This window comes from Pelodiscus sinensis, chromosome 19 (assembly GCF_049634645.1).
Source record: "Pelodiscus sinensis isolate JC-2024 chromosome 19, ASM4963464v1, whole genome shotgun sequence".
NCBI classification, from domain to species: domain Eukaryota; kingdom Metazoa; phylum Chordata; order Testudines; family Trionychidae; genus Pelodiscus; species Pelodiscus sinensis.
In genome coordinates this window covers 20955629-20968012 of record NC_134729.1, presented here as the reverse complement: position 1 = coordinate 20968012, position 12384 = coordinate 20955629, and the positions used below count along the sequence as shown (strand labels likewise).

Sequence of the window (12384 nt, the reverse complement as noted above, 5' to 3'; positions counted from 1 at the left end):
CAGGGACTCCCCGTTTTCCTGGCACAACCAAACCCTGACCTTGCTTTAATTTAAAATAAGAGGAAGCAGCATACCAAATTTGTGGGAGGTTGTAGAATCTCCATCACTGGAGGTATTTAAGAGCAGGTTAGACAGACACCTGTCAGGGATGATTTAGACCATGGGTTCCCAAACTGGGGGCATGAAGAAATTCCAGGGGGGGGGCACACGAGGGAACCCAGCCTTCCCTCCTCCCCCTATCAAGTTTTGCTGCCCCGGTCAGTTCCCTTTTTTTTTTTTGCTCAAAAGGTTTTGCTGCTATTTTGGAGGGCAGGAAGGCATGAGGGTTTTTCAAAAATCGAAAAAGGGGGCGTGATGCCAAAAAGTTTGGGAACCACTGATCTAGACAGTGCTTAGTCTTGCCACGAGGGCAGGGGACTGGACTTGATCTTTCAAGATCCCTTCCAGTTCTAGTGTTCTACGATTTTATGAAATTTGGTTGCTCTTACCATTTAGGAGTTCTTGAACAAATTCTCTTGCAGACAGACAAACGAATTCACAGACACACTGTAGGCATATGTCTACACTGCAGAGCTTTTCCGGGATATCAGAGGTATCCTGAAAATGCTATGCAGTGTCCAAGAAACATGTCCACTTTTTTGGAACGGCTTCTGAAAAAGCAGACCTGTTCTTTCAGCCTCCCTCTATTCCTCATTGTAGGAGGAAGAAGGGATATTCCGAAAGACGAGGCTTTTCCAAAATTTGGCCCCGTGTAGATGGGCCAAATTTCGGAAAAGTCTCTTCTGAAAAAAGGCTGAAAAAGATACTCAAGTTGTGGTTCGCAATTCATGTAACTTTTTCTGACTTCTTTGCAGTCTAGACATACAGGCGGTCCCCGGGTTACATGGATCCGACTTACATCGGATCCCTACTTACAAACGGGGTGAGGCAACCCCGCACTAGCTGCGCCCCCCTCCCCCAGCAGACCACTGAGACGTGGAGCGGCTTTTCTCAGCAGACACCTCAGCTTGAGAATAAAGGACTGAGGGAAGTGAGGTGTGGGAGAATAAAACTGAGCTCTGGAGAAATGTTTGGCTAGAGTTTCCCCTACAATATGTACCAGTTCCGACTTACATACAAATTCAACTTAAGAACAAACCTACAGTCCCTATCTTGTACGTAACCCGGGGACTTCCTGTCGTTTCCTATATTCTGGAAACAATACTTGCTCAGCTGTGTCAGCAATGACTTCTTCCCTGGCTGTTGGTACCAACCTGCTAGTGCCAGCTCTCCTTCACCACTCACATATGCTGGAAAGCTGGGAGTGCAGGACTACATCTATCCGTATGTACTGGGTTCATGCCCCATTCACACCAAAGTGAATTGGGTTATCCTGACAATACTGTAATGGGGAGATTCAACAGCAATTATACATTTTAGAAGGCTCAGAAACAAAACATACCTGGAGACTACAGAGGTCAGAAAAGGATAGCTAGTTCTGTTTTGCAAATGTGCTAACTTTCAAAAAACAACTAAAATCATCAATTTTGGGGAAAGAGGCATTTCAAGCTAGAGAGGCCAAGTCTGAAAGGAGATGAGACAAGAAGACACATATGGTCCGGCGTGCTGCTGGCCAGCCGAGTCATTTAAAATTGAAGAGGCAAAAAAAATCTCTGGAATCAACATAACTAGAATATGCCAAAATAGCTTTATTTTGTATCCTGCAAGAAAAGAACTTAAGCGAGGACAGATGCAACGGTGACAAAAATAAGTACAGGCACTGGACGACACTGATATGATACTCAAGTGAGAAAAAAAAACTTTAAATGTGTTTTTATTTAAAATAGTAACTAACTGCTTAGCCCTTCATCCACATTAACAGCTAAGTTTCAAGCAGACCTGTACATCCTTCAAATTTAGAAAAAGAGACCCAGAAAATTTAGGAAGGTGAGTGATTTTAAAAGCTCCGAACTGTACCAGGAACTGAAGGAATGGACAATATAATCCCCTTTCTCAAAAGATTCAAAGTACGTGTGTCGGCTTGAGATTCGGGTTCTTCCTGCTTTAGATATCTGTGGATAAGGAGCTGCCTGTGGAATTAATTTCACTTTAAAGAACAAACATACCTAAAGGTTTTAAGAACATTTTGGTTCAAGGCTATGGAACGAGTTCAGCAGAGCTTAAACATTTTGGTAACTTTAGCTTTGTTGTACTTCGGACATCAGATTCAATACAGTTGAAGAGAGCTTTCTGCTTGAGAGCAGATTTTTCAAAGTCCTCTAAAACCCACCAGTGCACTTGGGTTGTTTTGAAAATAACTATATATTCAGTAGAAGTATTGAAACAGTCAACACACTATCCACAAAGACAAGAGCCTTAAGAACTTGACTGGAGTATGAGATCAGTGCCCATAAAGGCAAAGACTGCATACAACCAAATAGTATTATCATGTTTCCCATTAAGGCTTCACACTCCACAAATCTATTTGATTCTTCACCAGGATAAACAAAGTGACAGCAAAACAAAATAACTTCCTGAAATCTACTGATTCGTAAGTCTCAGAACACTACTTCTGCCCAATTGCCTTAAATTTCAAGATTAATTTGAGCTCCCTGAACTCTATTTTTTCTGGCATCCTAATGATAAAGGTATTGTAACAAGAGTAATGAGAAACACATACACATATGCTAATAGGGTTGTCATCTCATTTTGCTTTAGAGGGAGTTATGCATCCCAAATTCAGACAACTAGAAGAGGCAAGGCGTGTAATGAGAAATTGGATGAAGTTTTGAAAGGCTGAAAAGCCCCCAGCATATGTTGTATCCTTTGCACCAGGGCCATGCCAGCACTGGTAGCTTAAACAATAGGAAATATTGCTTTGGACACACATCTGTGCCAGCTGTCTTTCTTGCCAGTTCACACAGTTGGGTCATTCACCTGGGACTTCATTCTGACCCTGTCTTCTCCCCTGGGGAAGGGGAGGGAACGCATCTTGCAACGGAGCAAGATGTACTTTTTGGCTGTTGTTTAAGTGCAAATATCTGCATCTGAGTCTGATGAACTGTAAAGGAATTCCTAACACTATACAGGCAGATGCAAAATTATTTGATTCACTCAATTTCTGATGAAAAATACCCTGGGATATTTTTATTGCACTGAAAGGACACCACATTTACTTTACATTTGCAAAAAGATAATAATCCCTTATGTTGATAGGGCACCTATCATGCCAAATCAAGTGCTTTTCCAAACTCTTCAAACAGAGGTTGCTCCACTCTCCACTAACATACTATTCTCAGTTTCCACACATTTGATAGAGATTTATTGACAGTAAATGGCAGGGAATATATGGAGGCAGAAGTATTTACCTGAGTAAGCATTTGGCAAGGACATTATTGCCAAGATCCTGTTCTGTAAAAAATGCAAAGGAATCTTTAGAGACCAAAAGTAGTCAGGGTTTTAGATTTATAAAAAAAACAGGAAATTCACTGTGGTGGTAAAAATATGCTGCATGCGTCTATAACAGTATCTCAAAAAGGAAATTAGATGTTATTTACTCTTAAAGTGAAATATTGTTCTCCTCCCACTGAAGAATTCTAAAAAAGGAGCATTCCATATAAAAGTAGGTCTTTATGGAAGATATAAAAAAGCACTTAGGCAGCTACAGTGAACTGCATAGAGAGCTGCTATTAGTCATAGTTTAAACAAGATGAATTTAGAAAAAGAAACCTGGTTAGACCCCAGAGAAAATCTACGTGCTCTAGAGTCAAATGCAGAGAGATTACAGCTGGTTCAGCAGCAAAGTTTTTATGCTGTTCGGTGCCAATCCTAAAGCTGTAAGATGATAGTATAAGCAGAATTTTTAAAAGTTTAAAATACATTTAAAACACTTGGTAGAAAAATGAATTTCAGAGTGATTAAATTAGAAACCAAACCTTCTTCTGTACAGAAAGTTAATTTTCACACTCAATAGTCATTAAAATCCCACTGCCAACTATAGTGACTTACAACTCTTACTAATGAATGTGATATTTTCCCTTTCATTCCTCCACTCTGATCTTAAAACAGACAAGACTCAATCTGGAAAGAAGGTAATTTCAGAAAATGGATTCCCTCCAGTTGCATTTGTAAACCTGTCTCAAGCCCAAACACCAGTTTCCTTCTTTCAGTGCTAACTCCCTGGAGCAAAAGCCAAGAGATATGATTAATCTTAACTAGCAAATCTAATCTAAAAAAACCAAAACTATGAACCTAAACAGTAGGTTGGGAATTCAACCTATACCTAAAACCAATGGAACCAAACTTCCCAGAAAAGATAGCTTTTCTCTAATTTATAAGTCCTTCTGCTGAAACATGTAGAATTTTGAGCACTTAGATTTTTCATTCCAAAAGTTGCACAATATTTTATAGGTTTATAGACTCAGACATCATGTGTCCTAGAATTTCATATATAATCATCCTGTTTTAATTAATCACCGTCTATGGCTTGGATATATAACAGCTCTGGATGAGGAGCTGCGCTTAGGTCAACAGAAACTGAAAGCTGATGGTGAGACATTTGGCCTACAGTGCTTTAAGATCTATGCATAAAGTGTTTGACTTGGTATCCTTGAACATGGAGTGTTTTGGATTAGAGAGGAAAGCAAATACCGAAGGCTGGGAGAATTAAAAGATTGCCATGATAAAGGAATAGCAGAAAACCCAGATGTGCTCATTCCATTAAGGGTTAGTATCCACTCAGGTAGCTAGTATTGCATAGCGCCCACGTTCCTGAGATCTCAATGAAGGAGGTATAGAAGAGATTACTTGCAAGAGAACCTGGTTCTTTCAAGACAAGGTTAAAAAACAAAAGGATGTTTGAAAAACGGTACTGGAGTATTTGTAATAAAGGTCATGTTCCACACTCAGTTCAGACAGTTGTCCCAAACTGGCTTATATCCAATTTCTGATCTTCCAGATCATCTTCACTGAGAGAGAAGTCATTGATCTTTGATATCTGGTTGGTGATGCAGTTTGACTCCTGGAACTCATCATGAATCGGAGAACTAGAATCACTGTGTGTCTCTGGAAAGGTACTTAACTTTTCCCCTTCTGCCATGTAAGACAGGAGATTGTCCAGGATGGGTCGGCTTCTGCAGATCTTAGTCAGAAGATGACTCCTGTGTTTCAGCTGTACAATTAAGTCATCTTTCTTCTGGATCACATTCAACAGCTTCTGAATTGTCTCCTCAGATGACAGCAGTTTCTGCTCCAAAGCCGTAATTTCTCTTAGAAGAATACAGAAGAAAAATAGTCTCAAAACAAGGCTACTAGAATGTAACAATGGACACAACTACTGTTCTTCACAGGACAGCTATGTTTGCCCTCATCCCATAAAGGATTTTTTTGTTTTAAAAAACAGTGATTATCAGGGCTTGACAAATTGGTGAATCTACTCACCTGTGGAGAGTAGATTTCAGCCGGTCACCCCGTTCACTGGTGGCACGCGCATGTGCAATGCGGGTCTTGCACATGCATGGTGCGGGGCTGGCAGTAGATTTCGCCACTGTTTGTCAATCCCTGCTTATTACTTTCTATAAGACGACTTTGTTTCTTATAATGTTGCCAAACTTTAACCTGTGAAGCTGAAATTTTCCATGCTGGCCGACTGTCCCTTGGATTGATTTTTTTCAAAAATTTCAATTAAAATAGTTCAGCCATTTTAGATAAGGAGATAGGGGAAAATACATTGTTTTGCCCATGTTCAAGTTTTTTACAACCACGTAATTAAGACGCTCTAGCGCCTCCCCTATACTCTGCAAAGGGATATGCAATTTTGCAAGGAAGTTCAATTGGTGCCAGGGATGTGTGCTTTGCTGTAACTGTAAATATTTGCCTACATATGGCAAGTTATAAGCCAATAATAATTGCAGTTTGCACATGCTCAGGAGAGGTTTGTTAGAAGCTGACAGCTGAATTCACTAAAGATTTCACCTGTACCGAGTATTACATGCTCCATATTACATGCTCCACCCATGGCTGCTGGAGCCCAGCAGAACTTTTCCCAACCTGGCACCTTAGTTGGACCACCACAGTCCAGAATATGCAGACACTTCTCTTTTCGCTGTTATCCTGCTAGCATCAAGGTGGTGGCAGAAGAAGCCTTACTCATTCCTTTGTATGTGAGGAACCAAGGTAGGACACACCCTGGAAGCACAAGGGAACAGGGAGATAAGCGGATATGCATGTAAAATGGGGGAGAATAGAAGCCCATGGGGACAGAAGGGCCTGTAATCAATATATTCTCCTCTGGAACCTAGAACTGAACCCAGGATTCCTAAATCCCAAAATTATTCTGTTGTCAACAATCCCACTAGCACAGTGTTTCCCAAATGGTGTTCTGCAGAACCCTGGGGTTCCAGAAGTGAAAATAAGGGTTCAGTGAGAAAATTCCATTACAGTAACATTTTATGATTTAAAAAAAATAATATTTAAGCATTTATGAATTTCACTGAAAACAATTTATTTGTGTTTGCCACGATAAGTGTCCTTGTGTAATGCCAGCTTAGCCAGAAAGTGGTGCATATTAGTTTTATTTTTGTTCATGTTAAATGTGATTTTTGTTTTTAAATACGTGCAATTAAACTAAATATTGATCTCATGACCTCATTTAGCATTTGTTTATTATTATACTTACTTATTTGTGGTCTATTTTTTCAGCTTCATATATAAGACTGTTATTAGGTGTTCCGCAAAATTATTTTGAGTTTAAAAGGGTTCTGTGGCCAAAAAAATTTGGGAAACACTGCACTAACAAAACTGATCTCTCTTCCCCTCTAATCGGTTCACATACAGAATAAACTGCCTACTAATGCTACCAGATGTTCACTTAAATCAAATGATAAAAGTATAGATTTCTATCTAAAGGGTCTGGCCCTGCTAGTGATATATGTGATGGACAATATAGTTCACAGGATAACAATTGCTCTTATAAAATGTAAGAAAATACATTAAAAACCACCAAGATTTCAAAGAAAAAGCACTGAAAAGTTAAGAAATACCAGAATTAAAGAACACATGAACACACACTGTTTTCTTCAGAAACCATGTTTTCATTTAATATGCAGGATGCATCCTGATCAGAAAATCACACATCACAAGGGGACTGAATTAGAATTGCACAGGCAACCTTAGGGTTGGTATTGCTTATCTTTTCAGTACTTGACTTTGCAACCTTTACTATAAAACAACATGGGCACAATTTTCCCATACTCAAGAGGAGCAAAACTGTTTTAAATGAAACTTTCCAAAACAATTTCAGCATGAGTTAGAGACCAGGCCTGGAAAACTTCATGACAGGCTATAGTTTGGGAAAGTAACAAGCAACTGAAAATGTGGGCTCCTAATGAAAATGTTAAACAACCTGAACCTAAGAAGTCATATTTGTATTTTGATAACATGGTCTTATGGCTTCTGAGAGACTAACCAAAATATATACAATCATGAGCTTTTGTGGGCAAGTCCCACATCATCAGATGAACTGGAATTGAAATAACTAAAACCAAGATATAACAGCAGAAGTACCACCTGTCAATTGTAGGACCTGTGTTAATGAGGCTAATTAAGTGGGCTGGCTGTATCCCTACATTGCTTTTGATGTGGAAATGCAGACGTTCATGCTAGGCAAGAATGTGATTTTTGTTAAGAGTCGAATTCGTCCCTGTAAACCTCACTGCACAAGTGATAAGAGATGTTTCAGAATAGCGCCTTATTTGGAAAAATCAATTGATTACGCTATTTCGAAATAACATCGGAATAAGCTAGGCAATGTGCACAGCACAAATTGCCTGGCTGATTTCCAGGTAAGGGGGCTGTGTCGACGCACCCTTAAAGGGGCCACCTGTTGTTTTTAAAGTTACAGCCCAAGGCCGCTCCCCCCTCTCAGATCCCCCCAGGGGAAGGAGGCAGAAGGCCTAGGCGCCCCCCCCAAAGCAGAGGCGGAGCCCGGCTGCTAGGACCAGTCTGCATTTTCCTGCCCTGCTAACCCTGGGGCACCGCTGCATTGCACCACCCCACGCGTGGGGCGAGGCGGGGGTGGGGTGGGGGGTCTCAGCCCTGCCACGCGCTACCTGTCCTTGGCCGCCTCCAACTCGCGCAGCGCCACGCGCAACTCGCCGTCCTTGCGGATGAGGCTCTCGGCCTGGCCGCGCACCGTGCGCTCTGCAGCGCCCAGCCGCCGCTCCAGCTCCGCCACGCGCCCGTGCAGCGCCGCCAGGTGCGCGTTGGCCTCGCGGATCTGCACGGCCGGCGGCGCCGACATGCCGCCCGGCCCGACCCCTTGGCGCGGCTGCGGGCTCCCGGAACGGGGGCGGCGCGTGGAAAGCCCCGCCCCAGCCGGCCCACGCCGCCCCGGGAGCCCTGGGGCCGGGCTGTGGGCCCGCTGCGGCAGGGCGTGCTTGGGGGCGGGCGGAGCGGATCTTGGGAAAAGGCCGGGTGCTTAGGGGCGCCCCAAGAAGTGGGGTGCTTCCAGGGGAGGATGACGGGGAGCGGTCATTTGAAAGAGACTTAAAAAAAAATCCTTTGCCTCATTTTCTCTCGCTTGTAGCATAGTTAGGCGGTCCGAGGAGGGGTATACTCGCTCTTTGTGACTGGGTTTGCAAAGCAATGCGTGGGAAAGGAGGGATGTCTAGAGCTCCTGTTTTACCTTCGTTAACAAAAAATATTTCTTTTCCATAAAGCTTTTTCGCAGAGCTAGACACGCGCTTGCTGCAACGAGAGAGTCCCCTTCCCAGACAGTAGTTTTAGCAGACAAAAAAAGCCTCCCACACACCCCACCCCTGAGCACAGCTGTACTAAAACGCATGCAGACGGCACAGAAGAGCTAGTGGCCTCTCTGATGAGACTCATTAAAAAGCCCTTTACAAACCAGGTGGTCTCGTGCTCTCAAATTCTCTCTTGGTAGAGCCTCAAGAGATTTTGTAAAAAAGCAAACCCAAGCAGACCTCGGATAGGCCTCAGACTGTGCTCTAAAAGTCTCTCTTCATCCAGGACAATTAAATAAAAAAAAGCGATGACTGTGAAGCGTGGATGCTGTAGCCTCCTGCACAGAGCATGCACAATCCTCTGTAGTAAAGGACTAAATCTTCAGTCCAGCCTATGGTTAATTGCCCCAGTCAGATAAATTACTTAATTTTCCAAATTCATTTTCTAACAGACCCCAGCCTGCCACTTTGTGCTGGTGTCAAGACCCCTACTGGGTCCTTTACTAGCCATTCACCCTAACTAGCCTTTCCCCAGCCTGCCCTCTGCACACGAGAGCCACAGCTCGGCCTTCGAACCAGCTGGGACTTGGTGGGCGGATCCTTTCGTAGCCCCGCCCCTGCTCTTGGCGCAGCTGCAGCGTGACCGCTCTGGGTGGGGGGGGGGGCGGATCCTTTCGTAGCCCCGCCCCTGCTCTTGGCGCAGCCGCAGCGTGACGGCTCTGGGTGGGGGGGGCGGATCCTTTCGTAGCCCCGCCCCTGCTCTTGGCGCAGCCGCAGCGTGACCGCTCTGGGTGGGGGGGGAAGGGGAGTACAGTAACTCTCGCGAGAATGAGCAGAAAGTATCGCGAGACCTGGCCTGACAGGGCTGAAGCGGTGGGGGCGCTTCGTGCCCTTGGGCTGCCGCTGCCATGTCCGGCTACTGGGACATCCCCGACGGGACGGAATGTCCCCGCAAGACCTGGATCACCGGCCGCATCGGGGCGGCAATTGGTGAGGAGACGGGGTCTGCCTGGCGCGGGCGCTTCCCGCCACGGCTCGAGCCCGCCCGGCCCGCGGGCCCCTGAATCCGGCCCGCGGGCCCCTGAATCCGGCCCGCGGGCCCCTGAATCCGGCCCGCGGGCCGCTGAGCTCCTCCCACCTCCCTCAGCTGGCGGGGCTCGGAGCGGCCCGACCCAGACCCAGACCCAAAGACTGCGGCCGCCCTTCTGGTCTGGTTAACCAGTGGGAGGAGCTGCAGCAGCATCCCCCCCCCACCCCTTTAACTGGTTAACGGCTGCATATAACCAGTTAACCAATTACAGTCCTAATTCACAGCCTGAAAAACACGTCAGGGGCCAGGACTGCTGGTCTGTGCGTGTGGGTGTTTCCTTTTACCTTATACTATGCAGCTTTCAAGGGGAGACCAGCACTTCTCAAATGAGGGGTCCAGACCCAAAAGGGACTTGGGGGAGAGGGTCTCAGGGTTATTTTAGGGATGTGTCCAGGGGTGCATTAAGACCTGCTGAGGCCCTAAACTATGTCAAGATAAAGCCCCGTAAAATGACCAACAAATGTGTATGGTTCTAACAGAAGGGGCAATGACAATGGAAATGGTAAAGTTTTTGTATTTGCATGTGTACTAAAAACTAGTGGGTTTCTTTATTGTTCTTTAGAGGCCCTTTGTAATCTGAGGCTTTAAGATGTAGGTTACTTAGTTTGTGTAGAAATCAGCACTGTATTAGGGTGTCAGTACTTCTCCCCTTCTGTGCTGCCTTCAGAGCTCAGTGGCTGGGGCCTGGAGACCTGGAGCCCAATTCTGACGGCAGAGCCACAGCCAGCAACACTACAGAAGTAAGGGTGGCAAAAATGTACAATACAATCTTATGATTGACCAAAATGGACTATGAATTTGATAGGGCTCTATTCATTGGCAAAGCCAGTACAGCTTAAAAACTCCTCAGTTGGAATAGGCCTGTGGAAACTCCCCTCCATTTTTTAAAGCAAAATACACACACAAATTGTAACCATTAAAGTAGCATTAAGATGGGAAAAAGTCAAACATTTAGGACACACAGTCCAAACTGTGTGGTGTTTTTGTTTTGTTTTGTTTTTTTGTAAGCTGCCTTGAATATTTTAAATAGAAAGGTGGGATAAAAATATTTAAATAAATAAATAAAATAAAAGTTAAAGTTCCTGCAATATTAATTTGATTACATTGCCCATACATATTCTGTTTCCATATTCCCTTTTAAATATAATCTTTAATGACTGTCTAACTATGGTATTTAACACAAAACTTACAGACTCTGCAGGGTGGCCAAAGTAATACTGTAAGAGCAATGTTTCCTTTTGAATTTCCTAATGTGACTCCTTGTGGCATTCGTCATATATATTATAGTTAGAAGTGCTTGAATTAAGTGGTGTCAATAAAACGACACTAATTCCTTAATGGTAAAATGAACTTTTATTTCATTCTTAAAAGAATTTATACAGTTTAATGTGATTTGCATTTGTGAGGCTCATTGCCTCAGTTTCCCCATTGATAACATGAAATCAACATTGACCTCATAAGGATATTTTATTTGTGAGATGATTTGTAATTCTGAGAGGAAAAGAGAGAAGTATTATTGTATGGGAAATTATCAAATGCTGCATCCCTCTTTGTGATTCTCTTAATATTTATTTATTTTAATTAATGCATAAATACTTTGTAGATCTGTAATGCATTTCATCCTAAATAATCTCAAAGTGCTTGGTAAATTGTAAAGGAATCACATCACTTACCTCTGACATGTTGTCACTTGAGGGGTAGACTGCAATAGCTATTTTAGCAATGTAAAGCAAAACGATAGCTAGCTTAGTTCAGTGAATAAGTTTTGGTAGCAGCATTCAGTTACTGTAGTGTCCCCATGTGAAAATTTTCAGGAATGTTTTTTAGATTTATACCTTGTCTTAGTCCTGCTCTGCACCTAAACATTCAAATTCGCCCTGTGTAGCATAGTTAACTGATGTAACACCACCCAGACACAGATGCAGCTAGATCAGCACAAGAATTTTTCCATTGACCTAGCAACCACCTCCCAAGGGGGAAATTCTTGGAGGTGGCATGGTGAGTCTGATCTTCTTCATGCTGCTTCAGAGCTGCAAGCAGCCACAGAGCTTCCTCTAGCAAGTGAAGGTACCCAGAGGTGGTCTGATCTCCCACAGTGTCACCTCCCAGCCCAGTGAACGAGCAGCTGGAGCATGATGAATGGCAGGAGCATGTTTTTCACACCCATAAATTTGAAAGGGCCTTAATCATAAGTGACTGAAAGTTGAGGGGAAGCAATTTTTATGGCACCTTTTTTATGTCCGTTAACTCACATTTAACTTAATATAGAGATGTGAATGATTAACAGGGTGCGAGTGTAACTGCACCCTTATTGGGTGAGGCCTACCAGTTAAGGTTAACTGGTGGGGGCTGGAGCAGCCTCTGTTCAAGGCTGGCCTGGGCACCCTGCAGGCAGGGGCTGCTCTGGCCAGGACACTGAAGCAGTCCCTGCTTGTAGGGTGCGTTGGCCCGGTGCAGCCCCTGCCTGCAGCGAGGTGGGGTATCCCCCATTTAATCAGTTAACTGGTTAAACAATATGTTTACAGTGTTAGAGCTCAACTATGGATGGTGCAGAGCAATTTGGTCCAGGCCAGC

The 12384-nt window shown here is 43.8% G+C and overlaps 2 protein-coding genes across 3 annotated transcripts in view; one reads left to right on the top strand and one right to left on the bottom strand.

Moving 5' to 3' along the window:
* Window positions 1-1668: 1668 nt before the first annotated feature.
* On the bottom strand, window positions 1669-8356 carry VMAC (vimentin type intermediate filament associated coiled-coil protein). Its single transcript, XM_075902978.1, has 2 exons — window positions 8088-8356; window positions 1669-5246 (listed from the first exon to the last, which is right to left on the bottom strand). The coding sequence occupies exons 1-2, from the start codon at window positions 8276-8278 to the stop codon at window positions 4889-4891; spliced, it is 549 nt and encodes a 182-aa protein (XP_075759093.1). The 5' UTR covers window positions 8279-8356; the 3' UTR covers window positions 1669-4888.
* Window positions 8357-9550: 1194 nt separating this feature from the next.
* Window positions 9551-12384, top strand: part of NDUFA11 (NADH:ubiquinone oxidoreductase subunit A11) — a 21212-nt gene continuing 18378 nt past the window's right edge. For both annotated transcript variants that reach the window (XM_075902969.1, XM_075902968.1), the window contains exon 1: window positions 9551-9710. In XM_075902969.1, the coding sequence (XP_075759084.1) occupies window positions 9629-9710 (82 nt within the window). In that variant the 5' untranslated portion in view covers window positions 9551-9628. The remainder of the gene's footprint in view (window positions 9711-12384) is intronic.